A 17171-nucleotide genomic window follows, 5' to 3' on the forward strand; every position below is an offset into this window, starting at 1 on the left:
ATGACCAAACAGAAGCTAAAAAGCTCAAGCCACCCATGCGCAGTGACGTCACTTCCTCCCACGCAGCTCCAGGGGAACCAAAGGCGGCTGAGTGTCGACGCTGAACCGGAAGTCTCCGTGGCGGAGGCGGGCGAGGTTCCTTTCCTCTAGAGAGTGGGCGTCTTTGCCGCCCTTTGGAGGCCCCGCCTCCTCCTCCTCCTCATTGGCTGATAGTGCCGCTCTGGCCGCCACTCGGTAGCCGGAAGTGGGCGGGGCGAGGGCGTTTGTTGTTGCCGAGGCCGTTTCCGGAGCAGCCTGGCGCGTTGACACCCAGCAAACAGTGAGGTGAGGCGAGGCGGGAGGAGGCCCCGGAGGGACTCTGGCGGGGCTTGGGAGGCTTTGGTCGGCTGCTGAGGCGGGCGGAAGGAGGGCCACCGCCCTGGAGAGCCCGGTCTGTTTGGTCCGAAGCACACTGCAGAAATAACCCGGGTTGGGACCGCTTTAACAGTCGTGGCTCTGCGCTGGGGAACTCTGGGAAGTGTAGTTTTGTGAGGCATTGAGCCTTCTCTGTCAGAGAGCTTTGGTGCCACAACAAACTACAATTCCCAGGATTCCCTGGCACTGAGCCAGGGCAGTCAATAGAAGTCTAGTCTCTAGATCGAGGGAAGTCATAGTGCCCTCTCTTCTGCTCTGGTCAGGCCCCAAATGGAAGAGTGCTGTGTCCAGTTCTGGGCAACACAATTCAAAAAGGATGTGGAGAAACTGGAGCCATGTGTCCAAAGGAGGGCGGCTAAAATGGTGAAGGGGCTGGAAACCATGAAGCCTCCTGAGGAGCAGCTTAGGGAGCTGGGGATATTCAGCCTGGAGAAGAGAAGGTTAAGAGGTGAAATGAAAGCCCTCTTTAAATACTTGAAGGAATGTCATATTGAGGAGGGAGCAAACTTGTTTTCTGCGTCTCCAGAGACTAGGACCCAATGGAGCAATGGATGCAAGCTGCAGGAAAAGAGGATCCCAGCTCAACATTAGGAAGAACTTCCTGACAGTAAGGGCTGTTCGACAGTGGGACAAACTCCTTCCTCGGAGTGTATTGGAGTCTCCTTCCTTAGAGGTCTTTAAGCAGAGACTGATGGCCATCTCTCAATGGGGATGCTTTGACTGAGAGTTCCTGCACAGCAGAAGAAGGGGGTTGGACTGGATCAGGGCCCTTCTTGGGGTCTCTTCCAACTCCAGGATTCTATGATCTAGGAAAACTAAATGGCACAAAAGCCACGTTCATCTTTGATACAAAGCTGCAGGCGACTGAGGTTCAGTGCAGAAAGATCAGAGCTGGAATTACACTTTGGAACATGGCTGAAGCCTTGCATGACGTGGGGCCCTTTTTAACTTGTAAGATGAGATTAGGTTGCAGTGTAGCCATGCACTCGCTTTGTGTGCCTGGCAGGAGACAGCGATGGGGCGTCTGTTATCTTTCCTGGCAATGGCATTTAAATGATGATGTTTCCTTTTCCCAAGAAATGAGAAACTTCAGCCCTGCCACCCGCTCAGGAATGTTGCTTTGTGTTGGGACACAGGGCAGAGTGGAGTGAGCAGTTCTCATTGAATATTAAAAGGACTGCCTCTTGCCTTTAGTGCTTTAGGAGAATGCATGCTTTCGTGAACTTCCTTGGTTATCAGAGGTCCTTCTCTGGAGCCTCTTGTGCAAGGGCAGGCTGTCATAAAGCCTTTTCCATTGTGGCTCCCTGACAAAAGCCATCATCCCTTTCAGAAGGCTTGGACGCTCAATGTCTTTTTAGTGCCACGTGAAACATTTTTCCCCATTTAAAAAAAAAAATCACAGTATTTATAACCCTCTTTTCTGCCACAAAGGCTCTCAGAGCAGCATAATCTGTTAATGAGACAGTTCTTTGCCCCAGGCTTACAGTCTAAAGAAGACACGACGCAAAAGGAGGTGAGAATGGCAGTGGGGAAGGGGATTGAATCCAGCAGGTATTTCCTGTTCTTCTCTTCCTCCAAGACCAGGGTGGTAACAGTTAAGATAGAGGGGGTCTTTAATCTTCCTTTGGGGTGATGCATGGTGGACCTGTACCTGCCTCTCCTTCTCTTCCTCCAGTGGTAGCTGGCTGCCAAGATGGAGGGAGGGCCTTTCATCTGCCTCTGGGGCTAGGCATGATGGACCTCTGCCTCCTTCTCTTAGACTCAAAGGCGCGGGACAGACCATCCAAAAAGGACAGTCTCCTGGTGCCCAGCTTTGGTCCCCGGGGAAGCCACAGCCTCCAGACCACAGGACTTCCTCGTGGACCAAAAAGAATTGCAACATCACAGTGGCACCACAACGTGTGGATGTTAGGCATCTGTCACATAATGATGGTGGTGCCCATCTGTACAGGGCGCCACCATTTTGACGCCTTCATCACGTGCGAGGGAAGTCTAAAAGTGCCGCCCCTCGCACGTGACGAGGGCACCCTATTGCGCCTGTCTGGACTGGGCCATTGATTCATAGTGTTGGAAGATATCCAGTCCAACCCCTGCCATGCAGGAACTCCCAATCAAAGCTTCCCCAACAGATGGCCACCCAGCCTGTGTTTAAAAACCTCCAAAGAAGGAGACTCACCACTCTCCAGGGCAGCATCTTTCACTGTCGAACAGCTCTTACTGTCACCTTTATGGTTTCCAGACCCTTGGCCATTTTGGTCACCCTACTCTGCACACGCTCTTCTTCTGAGGCTAAGATAGTAGTTAAGATGAAGGGAGGGCCTTTCGTTTGTTTCTGGGGCTAGGAATGGTGGAGCTCTGCCTGCCTCTTCTCTTCCTCTGAGGCCAGGGCAGTGGCAATTGCCATGGTGGGAGGTCTTAAGAGATTTTGCGTTCTTCAGAACTTTTCATCAGTCGAAATGGTACAAAAATGGACAGTGGAAGAAACAGTAGATGCTCCTGAAATCTGGCAAAGTGAAAATTTCCCCCAGTACAGTGAGAGGAGACGAGAAAAGGGTGCAATGGTGAGGAAGAGAAGAAGCTTGCAGTGGCAATGGAAAGACACAGAGGAAGAGAAGATTTGTTATCCTCCAGAGACTGGTTCTGAGCAACCTGTTTGGGGAGTGGCATATGGTGTCCTCCTCTATTACTGCTGCTTTTGCAGTGGTGTATTTTGGGGTGGGGGGGAAGGGGTCCTCATATAGCCAAGGCACTCAGGAAGACTGATCACAATCACCCAAGACCCCTTAAGGGCCTCTGCCTGCCAAGAAGAGGAGCCCTCCCCCGACCACCATCTTGAGGGGAGAGAAGCGGGCGGGGGGCGGCGGGCCTCTGCCTGCCAAGAAGAGGAGCCCTCCCCCGACCTCCATCTTGAGGGGAGAGAAGCAGAGTTTTTTTGTTTTGTTTTGTTTTTTGTTATTTGCTTTGTTATATATGCATATGTATGCTGTAAACCGCTTTGATCATAGGAAAAGCGGTATACAAATAAAACATATTATTATTATTATTATTATTAAAGCCAGACACTCGTGGAAAGTGTGGAGTGGGAAAAGGTGGCTTCTGCTTGTGCAGGACAGTCTTGGATACCTCATTCTATTTCTTTATTATTTATTCATTTTAATAATTTCATTTGTATGATGCTTTTCTCCCACATTGGCACCTGAGGTGACTCTTAGACAGAGTCAGTTTTAAAGGTTTCACAGTTTAAAAAAACTAATTAAACATACTTTCTAAATTATTAGAGAAGTTTAAAAAGATTTTTAAAATGATCTTAAGAAGCTCCTTTGTTTACACACGAAAAGCCTACTTTTTAAAAAGTTCTTTGCCTCCTGACAAAAAGAAAGCAGGGAGAAGGCCAGCCTAGCCTTCTGTGGAAGGGACTTCCAGAGGTTGAGAGAAGCCACTGAGAAGTCTCCTTGATTTTACTGAGTCTACTGAGTTTATCAGACCCATTATGCTGTGCTCCATTATGTGTGCAATTGGCCACTATTGTATCCTGGCTGAAGAGTATGAAAATCTGGCCTCTTGTATCGGTTATAGTGTGTGTCTGTGGTTGCAAAGGGACATAATTGGCTTAGTGAAGAGAAGAGGCATTACGTTACTTTACAGTTTGTCGGCATGCACAGTCAACAGTTGGTCCCCATTTACAAGCTTGTTAACTTGCTTAGGCTTTAAACTGGCTTTCCGCTTCTGTTTGCGTGTGTGTGTTCAGTGCTGCTTTTATCTTGTTCTATGTATTGTAATCCAGGAGAGCATCATGCAGATACATTAAACAAAATGTTTATTCCCAGGCTGTCCCCATGAGTTCTCCTGAGGAGGATGTCCATGATCCTCTTTGCCTGCGTGGTGCGGGTGAGGGATGGACTTCCACTCTCGGCCTCCACGGACTTCCATCTAGACCAGGACTTCTTGGAATGCAGGAAGAAACTCAAGGCCTTGTCGTCCATTCTGGCTCAGTATCCAGATCGTGGTACAGCCACAGAACGTGACCTCAGCATACAGTAAGCTACATTTCAGCTTCAGGCAAATCTTGGTTCTGCCTGATGCCACTTTTATGCATGGCTTCTTGAGCATTTATTTCATTGCAATATGTTCCACCCTAGTCTTACAATAAGACCTCCTCTGCGCTGCAAAAACAATGCAGTTTGACATCTCTCTAATTGCCATGGCCAAGTTCTATGGAATTTTGGGATTTGTAGTTTTGTGAGATATTTAGTCTTCTCTTTAAGAGATCTCTGGTGCCACAATAAACTACAAATCCCAGGATTCCATAACACTGAGTCATGGCAGTTAAAAGTAATGTCAAACTGAATTATTTTCGCGCAGGACAGATGGGGCCTAAGAAGCAAATCTGAAAGAAAAGCTAGTGAAAGGCTGATTAAGATGTCATCGGAACTTGGTAAAATTTTTACAGAGGCAAAATACCACCTAGTTCAACTATTTTGTACTTGGTTTCTCTGTCCTGTAAATCAGGGCTGTATGTGCTTTGCTGTATAGAGAGAATGAAGTTCTACTCCAGAGTGGTGAAAGAATACAGACTTCCACAGTTCTGAGCAGTTTAGTTTTCCAGTGCCATGCTTCCTTTATTTCTTTATTAAGGAAAAATACATTCTACATGCATTCTGCAGTGTAAACAGTCTATGAACATTTGTAGGTGTTAGTTTTGTTAAAGCTGCTTGTCATTGGGAGAGGCAAATTGCTCAGCAGAGCACAGAAGTTCAGTAAAGTGAACTTTGCTGAAACTGTTCTGACTTTGCAATTTCCCCTGTCCACTTGTTTAAAGTTCCCTCTTAGGTGAGGGTCTCGAAACGTTAGTTGGTGCCCTCTTGGTGCACTGTGCTGGTGGCTGCAGTTTTTCCTGGGTCATGCAAGGGAAGGCAAACAAATTAACCTGGTTGTCAGCAGCTTATTTTTCCAAGTCCTGCATTCCTTCATGGCCGCTTTGCCTGCAGTCTTTTCCTCCTGCCATCATTGCCTACACCCTCATAGCGTTCCAGTTCTTGCCCTTGCTTTTTAATTTTTTAATGTTTTTGAACATGGTCTTTTTGTTCTGATCTTGAAAAATCGGAGACAGAAACTAACCACATCGCAGTTCTATGCATTCCTGCTTACATGTTAGTCCCATTCATTTATTCAGACTTATTGAAGCATAAGATTTCAGCCCAAACACCTATGTTCAGCACCATGTTCTCACCTAAACATGAATCCCAGCTATTTTAAACCAAAACTGGGCTTAATATGTTTTTGAAGGTAATTACATTCAGATAGATTTAGGCAGGTGAACTGTTTATAGTTCAAAGCAGAGGTATTGCCTTGTATCTGTTTAATATACCCTAGGAATTTTGACCAGATGTTGTGAATGTTGGCAGTACTGAAAAGCAGAGCCCCATTAATAACACAGTTTAGTAGATGATGAGTTCTAGTCTCCCATCTATTTGCTCTGTGACTTGTCCTAGTTACTTTCTGATGATGTGTAGATTAAAGATACACCTATACCTGTGGTTTCTGAGAGTTGCAATAAAGGCTGGTGTTTACAGTTGTGAAAGACACTCTGCCCATTGTAAATTAAGAGCTGTGCTCTAAGAACAGTGACTAGAGTATTTCAGGCAAGGTATTTAGTTCTCTTCTTGAGCTGCAATCAGCTCTGGGCGATGGAGTGTCAGAATATAAGAACAGCTTTGATTGCAGCAGTGCTACACTGCTCAACATGCCCTATTCCATCCTCTTTTGTTCTTTGTCTATATGTTTTGCTTGTTATGAATCCTGGATACTTTTCTTTTTTCTTCCAGTTTCCATTCTTCTGGAGACATTGCCTGCATGGGGATCTGCAGAAACAATTACCCTGCTGCCATGGCATTCTGCTTCCTGGAAGAGCTTCAATGGGAATTTGCCACTACCTATGATGCTTCAAGTGTGGGCCTGACCTCCAGGCCATATGCTTTTCTTGAATTTGGTGTGTAGTGTGCTTGCGTTGTTTCTTCCTTCTCTTCTTCTTCAGAAATCTCTGTAGCAAGTATCACTTTTCAAATAAATTCAGCTGCATGGATACCATTGCCCCTTGTATTTCCTGGTGTGTCTTTATGATTTTAGCTTCTGGAAGGAGACCAAGGGATCATTAATCTGTTGAAATTGTCAAGTAGTTTCTTATTGATGAGAAGTGTCTTGGTTTTCTACTTTGGGGAAAAAAAAGAATTGATTGAATTTTCCTCCCAGATGTTGACCTGGTCACATTCCACTTAAGCCAGATTCTGTCTAAACCAAGGGTGCAACTACACTGTAAAAATAATGCAGATTGACACCACTTTAACTGTCTTGGCTCCACCCTACAGGTTCTTGGGATTTATAGTTCTGTGAGGCACCAGACTCTTTGGCAGAGAAGGCTTTGTAAAAATAAAAATCCCAGGATTCCATAGGATGGAGCGACAGCACTTAAAGTGGTGTCAAATGGCATTATTTCTACAGTATAGATGCACCCCAAGGGAGGTTGCTTCACTTTCTGCTTGAGGCTATTTAATGAAGTACGCTTTACAAAATTGCTCTGTATTGCTTCTTCCTGCTAACAAGATATTTCCTCCAGTGACGTCTAAGTAATACATTCAGTAACTCAGGTAACTTCCTAAAATCATAGCATTAGAAGGAACCACAAGGGCCATTTAACCTAATCCCCTGTCATTCAGAAATACACCACTAAAGCCCTTCTGAGAGATGGCTGTCCATCCTCTGTTTAAACCCCCCCGCAAAAGGAGAGTGCATTATCACATGACTTCTGTATCTTCGGTTCCATGCTTTTTCAGCTCCTAAGAGAGCATTTTGAATATGAATTCCCTTCCCATTATGTACTGTGTATCACTCAGTTTATGGATTATTTTATTAATGGTTTATTTTAACTGATAAATTTGAATTGTAATGTGTTTAATTCTTTTTTTAGGGGGGATGGGGTTATTATATGTACAATGTATTGTACAGTGGTGCCTCGGGTTACGAAAGTAATTCGTTCCGCGGCCGCTTTCGTAACCCGAAAAGCCTTCGTAAGCCGAATTGCCATAGGCGCTAATGGGGAAAAGCCGCGTTTCGTGCGAAAAAGCGCCGAAAAGCACCAAAAATTTTCTTCATAACCCAAAAATACATTCGTAACCCGGAACAATGATTTCCAAGGGGATTTTTTCGTATCCCGAAAATTTTGTAACCTGGGTATTTCGTATCCCGAGGTACCACTGTATATTGGAATGATTTTTTGGTGTAAGCCGCTTTGATTGTTTGACAACAGAAAAGCAGGGTATAAATAAGGTATATTATTATTGTTGTTGTTGTTATTATTTTGCCCCCTTGAATTCTGAGGAATATTGACATATATTTACTGCTTCCAAAGTCAGGGGCAATTATGCCCCTAACTACTAGTTGTGGAGAGGGCTATTGGCCCTCATGTACTGCTTTGTATATACAGTGGAGCCTCCATATCTGCGGATTTCAGCATCTGCAGATGGCAAGCCCATGTTGTCCCTAATGGCACTGTGTGGGACTTGAGGTCCCATGATTTTTTGGTATCCATTGGGGTGGGGCAGAACTGATTCCCTGTGGATACTAAGGTCCAGTTGTACATAGACATTTTTAATCGTCACAGGGAAATGACAGATGAGATCGCTTTTCTCTGATCCAATCGATCTTTTCTTATGTTCTTAATTCTGTGGAAGTAGCAGTATATCTGATTACACTCCATGTACAGTGTGCTAAATAAAAAATCTGCACAAATTCTGTGATGTGGGAGCTGAGTCTATGGACTGCATACACTTTAAATGAAGCATGTTTACATATATTTTCTTATTTTCAGTGAGAGCTTTTCTTGCTTCTCTGCTGCAGACAATGTCATTCAGAAAGTCAAAAGCCGTTTCAATTACACAAACTGCGCTCAGACAAAGTTCAGCATTGAAAAAATCCAAGAAGAGCTTCACTTGCGGCCTCCCATGCTTGTCAAACTGGAAGACATGGCACTGATGAATGGGATGGTGAACGGTCACACAGACCTTCATGTGGAGTCTGGTAAGATGCAATGCCCAAAGGTGAATTCTTTGCAGCTCAGCTCTGGGGTCAGGTTAGACACTGTAACCAATAACCAGTTTTTGTACAGCTTATTAATAGCTTTAACCACCATCCATAGCAAGAGCTAAAGGCATATACAAAACATAAAGTGTTGGCATGGATCCAGTCCAGTTGTGAATTCTTTCTATATATTCTTCCTGATGATTCCAGTACTGATAAGAAGAGTTCATGAAGAAAGCTAACATGTGTAAGGTTAGCTCCCTTCGTCCTTTCTTTCTGCAGACAGGTGAAGACATTTTTATTTAGGCAGGCTTTTGAATTTTAATTATGGAGTTGCAGTGTGTGAAGTGTGCTGTCTGTGCATGTTTTTGGCTGTGTGTGTAGATATATATGTGTGTGTGTACGTGTATAGCTTCTAATATGTTTTTAGTCTTTTAGCTGTTTTAATCATGTTTTTAATAATATGCATGTTTAATTCCTTTGGATCTTTTTGTTATTGTAAGCCACCATGTAAGCCATCTTGGATCCCTTTTGGGAGAATGGCAGGATATAAGTTAAATAAATAAATTTCTATAGTAAAGCTGAGCATTTTGAATACATTATATACACTGTAACCTGTACATCAATTTTACAGCAGGGTGCTGTTGTTGTTGCTATACTTGTCTGTCCCTTGTTTTTCTTTCCCCTTTTCAAGCCCCTGCTTACAGAATGCAACCTGTGTCTCCTTTGGGAATTCTGTCTCTTGTTCTCAACATCATGTGCGGTGCCTTGAATCTCATTCGAGGAGTTCACCTTGCAGAGTATTCTTTTCAGGTAACTGGAGAGATAATATGGGGGAAAAGATGCTGTGGATTTGACATATTTAATACCATTATTTAGAAAGGTTTGACTTAGATGTTTGACATGAGGCAATCATCACAAGATATTTTAAGGTTTCTAGGGTAAATGTTAGGATTCAAACATAATTGTGTTATACTGACAAGGTAAAAGCCATTTTTAAAATTACAGTTGGCAGAATATATTAGATAACATTTTTACATTTGTCTCTAGTACATTTTGACTGGAAATCCATAGAAGATTCCTAATTTCAACAAGACTCATTCTAGAATCAACTCGAAATACTGTTTTTGCCAGAAGAAGCAAGTTAATAAATATGTGCACTTATTTGACAGGGTTCTCCACACAACTTGGATTTCTTTGAGTATCTTGAACAACGCAAGATGTTATGTGTCACTTTCATACTTGAACACTAATAAAAATATGGTTCAGTATGATATATGGTAGATCAGTGTAGCTCTTGACATTTTGGAAGGAATTAAGGCAAACACAAATACACTGTTTCCACTTCTGGAAATTGAGAGTTTAATTGTTCTACAAACTTTAAAAACTGTTGTTGATTATTTAAAATACTTTAAAGAGTGAATTGGAAAACTTGACCAGTGCCCTAATATTTCACACTAGCTTGGTTTATATTTTGTTCGTTGTGGTATGACTCACTGTGTCACAACCCCTCCCAGTCTCGCTGCTCCTAGTAAATTAAATACCAGTTTAGTTTGCTCTGATTCTATTTTCCGTGTCCCAGAGTATGAAACAAAATGAAAAAGTATCCATATGCCTCCTTAAAACAAAAATTATTCATTCTTCAGTTCTATCCCTGCTTAGTTGTAGGTAAGCCTAAATGCAATGGTACTTATTTTGAGTTGACTTGTTTAGGATTTTCCTGTCAGTCTTTTAGATAGCAGCTGCCATAAAAGTTGACTCATGTCTAGATGATCAGGCAGGAAGGCTTTCCAAATGTGATGCTGTGTTCGGGTGGACAAAGTAATTCTGCTTTCTTTCTTATGACATTTTGACTTAGTTTGACCTACAAATACAATTTTTCAACAGGAAGATCACACAGGAATTGGGAATGTCATAGCATTTCTTCTACCTTTTGCAGCCTGTTTCCTCTTGGTAGGTAACTTACTACATTTTCTGTGTTTTAATGGTGCTTGTGTCTATTTTTCTGATCTCTTAAGAGTTGATATAGCCTTTAATTTTAGACATAAATTAATTTAAGGGCCTACAAGCTTACTCTCATGTTCTATAATCTATAATGACAAAAGAGCATGTTTGTGTCTGCCATAATTCATTGAGATGTCCAGGTAGAAGCCTCAAAACTTGATAGTGTTTTTTTTGTTATCTAAGCGGCAGTGGTCAAATGTGTAGTGGCATTTTTTAAAAAAATAAATTCTAAACGGGTTTTCTGGAAGCAAAAAGCAGGTGGGCTGCCATAATTTTCAAAGGGCTAGAAAACAAGAGAGGGCCCTCTGAGGGACTGCTGCTAAAATCCCTGAGGCAAGAAGAAAAAGGAGAGGGGAAAGAGGCAACTAAGACATATCTGAGATTCCTGAAGTTAAAAAACAGAGTAGGAGGATAGAAAAGGACTCTGAGGTACTGCAAGTAAGATGACTGAATTTTATGAATGGGGAGAGAGGAACAGGAGGCCCCATAGGCTGTGTTTGTGAATCTGTTGAGAAGCACCGCATACTCTTCATCTAGATTTAAATATAGTCATAAATATAGAACATGCCATTGTGACTAAAGCCAGTGTGGTGTAGTAGTTTAAGCATTGAGCTATGACTCTGGCCATGGAAATCCATTGAGTGACCTTGGGTGTCACGCTCTTTCAGCCTCAGATGAAGGCAAAGGGACCCCCCCAACACCAAATCTTGCCAAGAAAACCTCTGTGAAAGAGTCGCCATAAGTCAGAAATAACTTATGCACAACAATAGCTATTCCACTTTGTCTTTAGGATGCCTGTAAGGGGTGCTTACTCAATAAAAACAATTTCATGCTAGTTCTGTTCATGGAATACTGATTCCAGCAGCCTTTAGGCATTTCAGGATTGATTGTGATGTGAAACTGACATTTGGTAATCTGTTTTAAATTGATGTATTGCTCTTAATTTCATTTGAAATAAACAGCATCTCTGCTTGTTCAGCATATGTGCTATTTGCAGGATAAACTGCTCTTTTGTATTCTTCTTTTTGCAGTGCTATCTTTACCTGTTCTACAGCTCAGCCAGGAAGATAAAGGTCTTTATACTTTTCGTCACAGTCTGTTTATGCAACATCTACCTGTTTGGATTAAGGAATGTCTGGCAGATTCTCTTCCACATAGCAGTGGCTTCTCTTTCTTCCCATCAGATACTAACACGGCAAGTTGCAGAGAAACAGCCAGATTTTGGAGTATGAACAAGAAAATCGGGGAATTTCAAATTTGTTTCCTCAGAATTACTTCTTTGGGAGGGATATTTAATGCTGGTCAAAACTAGCTTCCATAATATGGTGAGGGTTTAGCCCTGGTTTCCCTCAGATCATGGGTTTTAGCGTAAATCAGATTTGCAGGACCCAAAGGGACCAGAATGACAATGACAATCAGTTTTAAGGCAAGGGCCTCTACGCATCCATCCTTTACAAATTTAATGCACAAAGTCCTGGGGATGATCTTAATGTTGTCTCTGAAATGAAGCCAGCTTGGAGAATTCATGGGTATCACTGTAATACTTCTCTGGGCTTCAAGGAGAACAGCAGGAAGACTGCAGCTGCAAGTGGCAAGGAACAACCGATCTGTCCACCTTATATTTGGCAAACTGGGACTGGATTGTAAAATACAGCCAGCTTTGGATGACACCAAAAGGTTAAGCCTTGTTGACCTAGGAGAGGAGATTTTTTAAAAAGCCCGCAGCAGGGATGGGTACCTTTTTTCCCCCTTTTGGGTAATCCTAAGGGTAGTGTGTTGAGGTTTACATGCCAGCAACACAAAGGACTGAAGCCAGTGGTGGACAGAGAGCACCCCACAAGTTGGCCTCACCCTCCCTTCTCTTTCTCTTTAATCACTGTTCCCATCTCAGAGGTGTGGGAAAGGAGAAATCACTCTTGCATAGGCCTGAATGACAACTTGCGGAGGGCCTGTAAAACGAAGGTAAGGGCCATATGAATGGGGGCCACATGTCCAGCCCTGCCTTTCAGTTGTAGTCATTGCAGCATATGCACTAAAGCCTCTGGGGGTAAACCTTCCAAAATACACTCCAAACAGCAACTCTTAAGTTGCACACCTGAAAGTGTAAGACACAGGTTTTCTTAAACTTCATGTTTTTATGGCAAACCTGATTTTAAATTGCAGGAGGTTTCTGTTAACTGTGTTAGTGGCATAACACCTGATACACAAGTTCTTGAAAGATAAGGTGCAGTTCACATGCATTAGAAGAATAGGGATGAATCGTGAACCAATTCTATGTATGTATTAGAAGTGATTGGTTTGAAAAGGCACCATTAAGAGTCCTTTGCAGAGCCATGCTTGGCTGGTGATGGTGTATCTTGAGAATCATCCAAGTAGAAGTCCCTTTTACAGTTCAGCACATCTGCCCTTACCTCAGGCCTTGAGAGTCCACCAGGATCATAGAGAGGTCTATACTGGTTGTGAGCAGCAAGTAATGTCTCTTGTGGTCAGTAAGCTAGCCTTGTGCCTACATTTCATACACACATACCCACAGCCAAAGGCTTGCATAACTAGTGGTTGAAGGAAAACTATGGATTGAATACATGGTATAACTTTTCCAGGAGGGTTACTAGTAGATATCACAGATGTGCACATTTCTTCCCAGTGTGGACAATGGGTATACTTTGGACACCCTTAAATAGAATGCAAAGTATTTGTTCACTGCAAAAAGCAACACTAGCTGACTCTGGCGTACAGGAACCATGCATTCCTAAGCATTCCAGCTTTGCGTTCACTTATCACAAAAAACATGTTTCTAGCCCTCATGGCTAAGGCGGCAAGACTACAAATAAAAGTTTAGCCCAACAAGGCTGAGTGAGAACTTGGTTTTAATGCCTGCCTGCCTGCCAGTGCCTTGTGGTCCATGCTAGTTTTAAGGTTCATGTCCACATTTTAGAGCACTCTTTTCTAAAAATATGAGATCCAGTGTGGTGTAGTGGTTTGGGTATTGTGCTAGGACTCAAAGACACCTGGGTTTGAATCTCCACTCAGCTGTGGTGACCCACTAGTTGGCCTTGGTCACATCACACTCTCTCAGCCTCAGTGGAAGGCAGTGGCAAATCCTCTTGGAACCTATCCCACCAAGAAACCACTGTAGTACACTTTAGGATTGCTATTAGTTGGCAATGATGTGAAGTTGACCATAACTTGGAAATAAATTTACATCTACACTTTGGTTTATTGGGATTGATTCACATAGGCTGGTCTTGTTCAAGGTGATATGGAGATTTTTTTTGCTTAATAAAAAAAATTAAATTATTCCGTCTGTGTTTATTAGAACACAATTTCATTTGTGTAAGTGGTCTGCATAGTCTACTCGGAAGTCTGCTTTGATCTGATACACCCAGAAGGCTCATAGAAGTTCAGATGCTGTGTAGCTGTGCCCTTTGTTTTGCAGCCCCTCTGGGAGAAAAGATTGATTCTGGCATCCTTAAGCCTATGTTTTGTTTTGGGTAAATTCTCTGCTTGAATTCTCTCCAGGGTTGCTTTTTTTTCTTGGTCCATAAATGCGGTTCTTTTTCTTTTGGAAGTGGTTAGCTTTTAAAAGGCAGCTTCATGAATTGGGTGAAAATTCTGAAACAGGAAAGAGACACAACCTTTTGATTCTGGAAACATGCAAAGCACAGTTCCTTGAACACTGGGGATTTTATAATTTGTGCAGCTCTCATTAACTACATTTTATTTATTTATTGTTGGATTAATCATGCTTTGTATCTTTCAGATATGGAAAGTATGGTAAGAGACTTTTAACAGTTTTCCTTCTCTGCTCTCACCTTTTCCCTGATATCCACTTTTGAGACTTGTTTTCCTTTGCCTCTTTTTACCTGTGGTATGAATCAGTACAGTTTTAAAGGGCTAAGAACATTGATAACAGTAAGGAAAACCATTTCCCTGTAGCAGAGAATAGAGCAATTTCTTTCTCTTCTTGGATATCTTTACTGCAGCTTGTCAGGGTGTGTACCGAGTTGGTGACCAGAGTTCAGTTTTCTGAGCATGCACTTTTGAAAGTAGCAGTTAGAATCTGTGTGTTTCACAACCTCTGCTACTGTGTATTTCAGGTATCTGATGTATGGAAATGATGATATGCCAGCGTTTACTGTTTGTGAACTTTTTGATAACTTTTTGGAACAAGATTATTGTGTAACATTTTGATGCTGTTTTAATAGACTTGTTAGGTTAAACTATGGCAGAATACTCTGGCAAATGATTGGTGGTGGTGGTGGTACTGTCTGATCTGTACCATTGAACTAATCCACTCCATCCTTATTGCATGGGATTCCTGACTTACTTCCATTAGGATTTCTGTTTTCTCTTTTGGCTGTGAGAGAAATGAGGATGGAGAATTTGCTTCCTTAGTCTGCAGGCAGTCTGAAATGAATACTGAAGAAATGAATAATTCTCTAAAATCTACCAGCAACTCCTAATGAGATTTCATAGTTTATTTAATAGATGGCATCAGCTTATTCCCCAAAATACCTCATATCATATTCCCATTCCTTTGTGCCCATATCACCACCTGTCCTTTAGAAGCCAGCTCTGTCTTCTTCTGTTTAAACATCTGGTTAGTGCATGCTCCGTCTGTTGTTTTGCTTTTTCAGAAGTGGGAGAAGTTTAAAATTTTGACCGTGTTTCTTGGAATGCTTTGAGATTATTCAAATAGTCTGTGAGGAAAAGGCACTTGAACCAGTCATTCAAGGACTGTACAACTTAAGTTCACCACCTGGGATTGTAGGAATTGCACTTTTGAGTGACCCAACACACCAGCTCCCTGCACTTAGAAATATAAGGACACCAGGAAGAATCTGTCTCCTTCAGGTACTTAGATCTTCAGAATCAGGCATTCTATTCATTGCTGGTGCATTTTTAAAATAGCTTGTTCTTGAAAATGTGGATAAAATCAACAGGAACAGGGCAACTTTTCCAGAGGATGTGTTTAGGGCTCAGGATCTCGTCAAATCCCATGAGCCTTCATAGTAGAAAAGGAACTGACGGGTCAGATGCAAAACAAATTCAGCTGCTATTGGGATACTGCTTTCGTAGCCATCATACTGGTCTCAAACCACAGCTAGTAGTATAAAGTACCTTCTTGGTTGAAGTGGAATCTGTTTTTCTGTAGCTTGAATCCATTCCTCTGTGTCCTAGTCTCTGCAGTAGCAGAAAACAAGCTTGCTCCATCCCCAATATGATATTCCTTCAAATATTTAAACATGGCTATCAGTTATGATACCTGGAAGGGAGTCTACGAGGGAGCATTAGAGATCTTCAAGTAGGGCTAGAAAAGAACCCTGCCAGAAACTCTGGAGAGCTGCTGCTGCTGCTGCTGCTGCTGCTGCTGCTGCTGCCAACAGAGTTGACAGTATTGGGTCAGATAAACCATTGATCTAAACTGGGATGAAGTACTGTGTGCTTAGCTGAGCTTGAGAAAGAATGGCTTGCTGAAAGCCATTGGAAAGAAGCCTTGGAGCAAAGGTCTGCAAGGCCTTGATCCACCATAGTTATCTCTTTGAACCTTTCAGGTTTTTTAAAGGTACGTTTAATTTAATATGGGATGGGAATTAGAGACTGGACAGCTACCTGCAAAGGATGCTCTAGCTGGAGTTCCTGCATTGAGCAGGGAGTGGGACTAAATATATCACAAAACTACAAATCCCAGAATCCCATAGCATTGAGCCATGGCAGCTAAAGCAGTATCAAACTGAATTAAATCTGCAGTGTAGATGCAGCCAAGGAGAACATTAGGCTAGAAAACATCCGTCTGATAGCTTTCTATATAGAAATGGAGTGTGCTAGAGATGGATTTACTGCATGGACCCACTACCATTATAGCGAAGGCTAGGCCTTTGAGTAAGATTCAGTGCAATTTACCCTTGCTATTCTTCTACCCCAGGTTCCCTCATTTACCTGTCTAAAACTGAATTGGAATTAATTAAAAGAAAATTTCAAATTGGTATGAGAGCTTTGTCCACTTTTGGGGGGAAAAACAGAGTGAAAGATATGTTGTGAAGAACATGCATTACACTTTGGCCTATGCTTTATGACACTCTTTTTAAAAATCCTCATGTCCACATGTGGATTTTAAATGCACAGTCCTCTTTGTACATGTTAATATAATGTTATATATATATTTTCCTTCTGGCTTAAAAGCAACAAATGTGGAATTCTAAATGTCTTTTTTTTTAAAGTTTATCAGAAATTAGAATCTTCATCTCTTGCCCTTTATTTTTTAAACCAAAGACATTTGATTTTTAAAACAGTTTTTGGTAGGAAAAGCATTCATGTTTTTGGAAGAAGTTTTTGCACTGTATTTAAAAAAAAAGACTGGATTTCTGTAAATGTATTATTATTTTTGCATGAATGTACATATGTATATAACAGGCAATTTGAATAAAAGAGTAAATGGCATTTTTGTATTTACTTGTCAGTTGTGTTTTGTATTTGAGAGAGTCACAAGCCCAGTGGCCTTCTGCTTTCCAGTTAACCCCTTACACCAGTGTCCAAATTAACTTATTTAGAGGATTTAGAATATTATTTAGAGTAACTTGGCCTCATCGCTCTCTGGATTCTGCCCTCTTCTCTGTAAAGATGCTTCTGTTAACTGTAGTCTTCTCTAAAGAGGGCAGTGTAGTTAAAGGCCTTAAGAA

At 42.1% G+C, this 17171-nt stretch overlaps 1 protein-coding gene across 1 annotated transcript; it reads left to right on the forward strand.

The window, feature by feature from the left end:
• Positions 1-216: 216 nt before the first annotated feature.
• Positions 217-16673, forward strand: SEC22C (SEC22 homolog C, vesicle trafficking protein). The gene is made up of 7 exons (XM_042475615.1): positions 217-324; positions 4242-4451; positions 6240-6403; positions 8308-8487; positions 9182-9300; positions 10375-10440; positions 11523-16673. Exons 2-7 carry the CDS (start codon positions 4270-4272, stop codon positions 11721-11723), a joined length of 912 nt encoding a protein of 303 aa, XP_042331549.1. The 5' UTR covers positions 217-324; positions 4242-4269; the 3' UTR covers positions 11724-16673.
• Positions 16674-17171: the final 498 nt, after the last annotated feature.

This window comes from Sceloporus undulatus, chromosome 6 (genome assembly GCF_019175285.1).
Source record: "Sceloporus undulatus isolate JIND9_A2432 ecotype Alabama chromosome 6, SceUnd_v1.1, whole genome shotgun sequence".
Taxonomy (NCBI): domain Eukaryota; kingdom Metazoa; phylum Chordata; class Lepidosauria; order Squamata; family Phrynosomatidae; genus Sceloporus; species Sceloporus undulatus.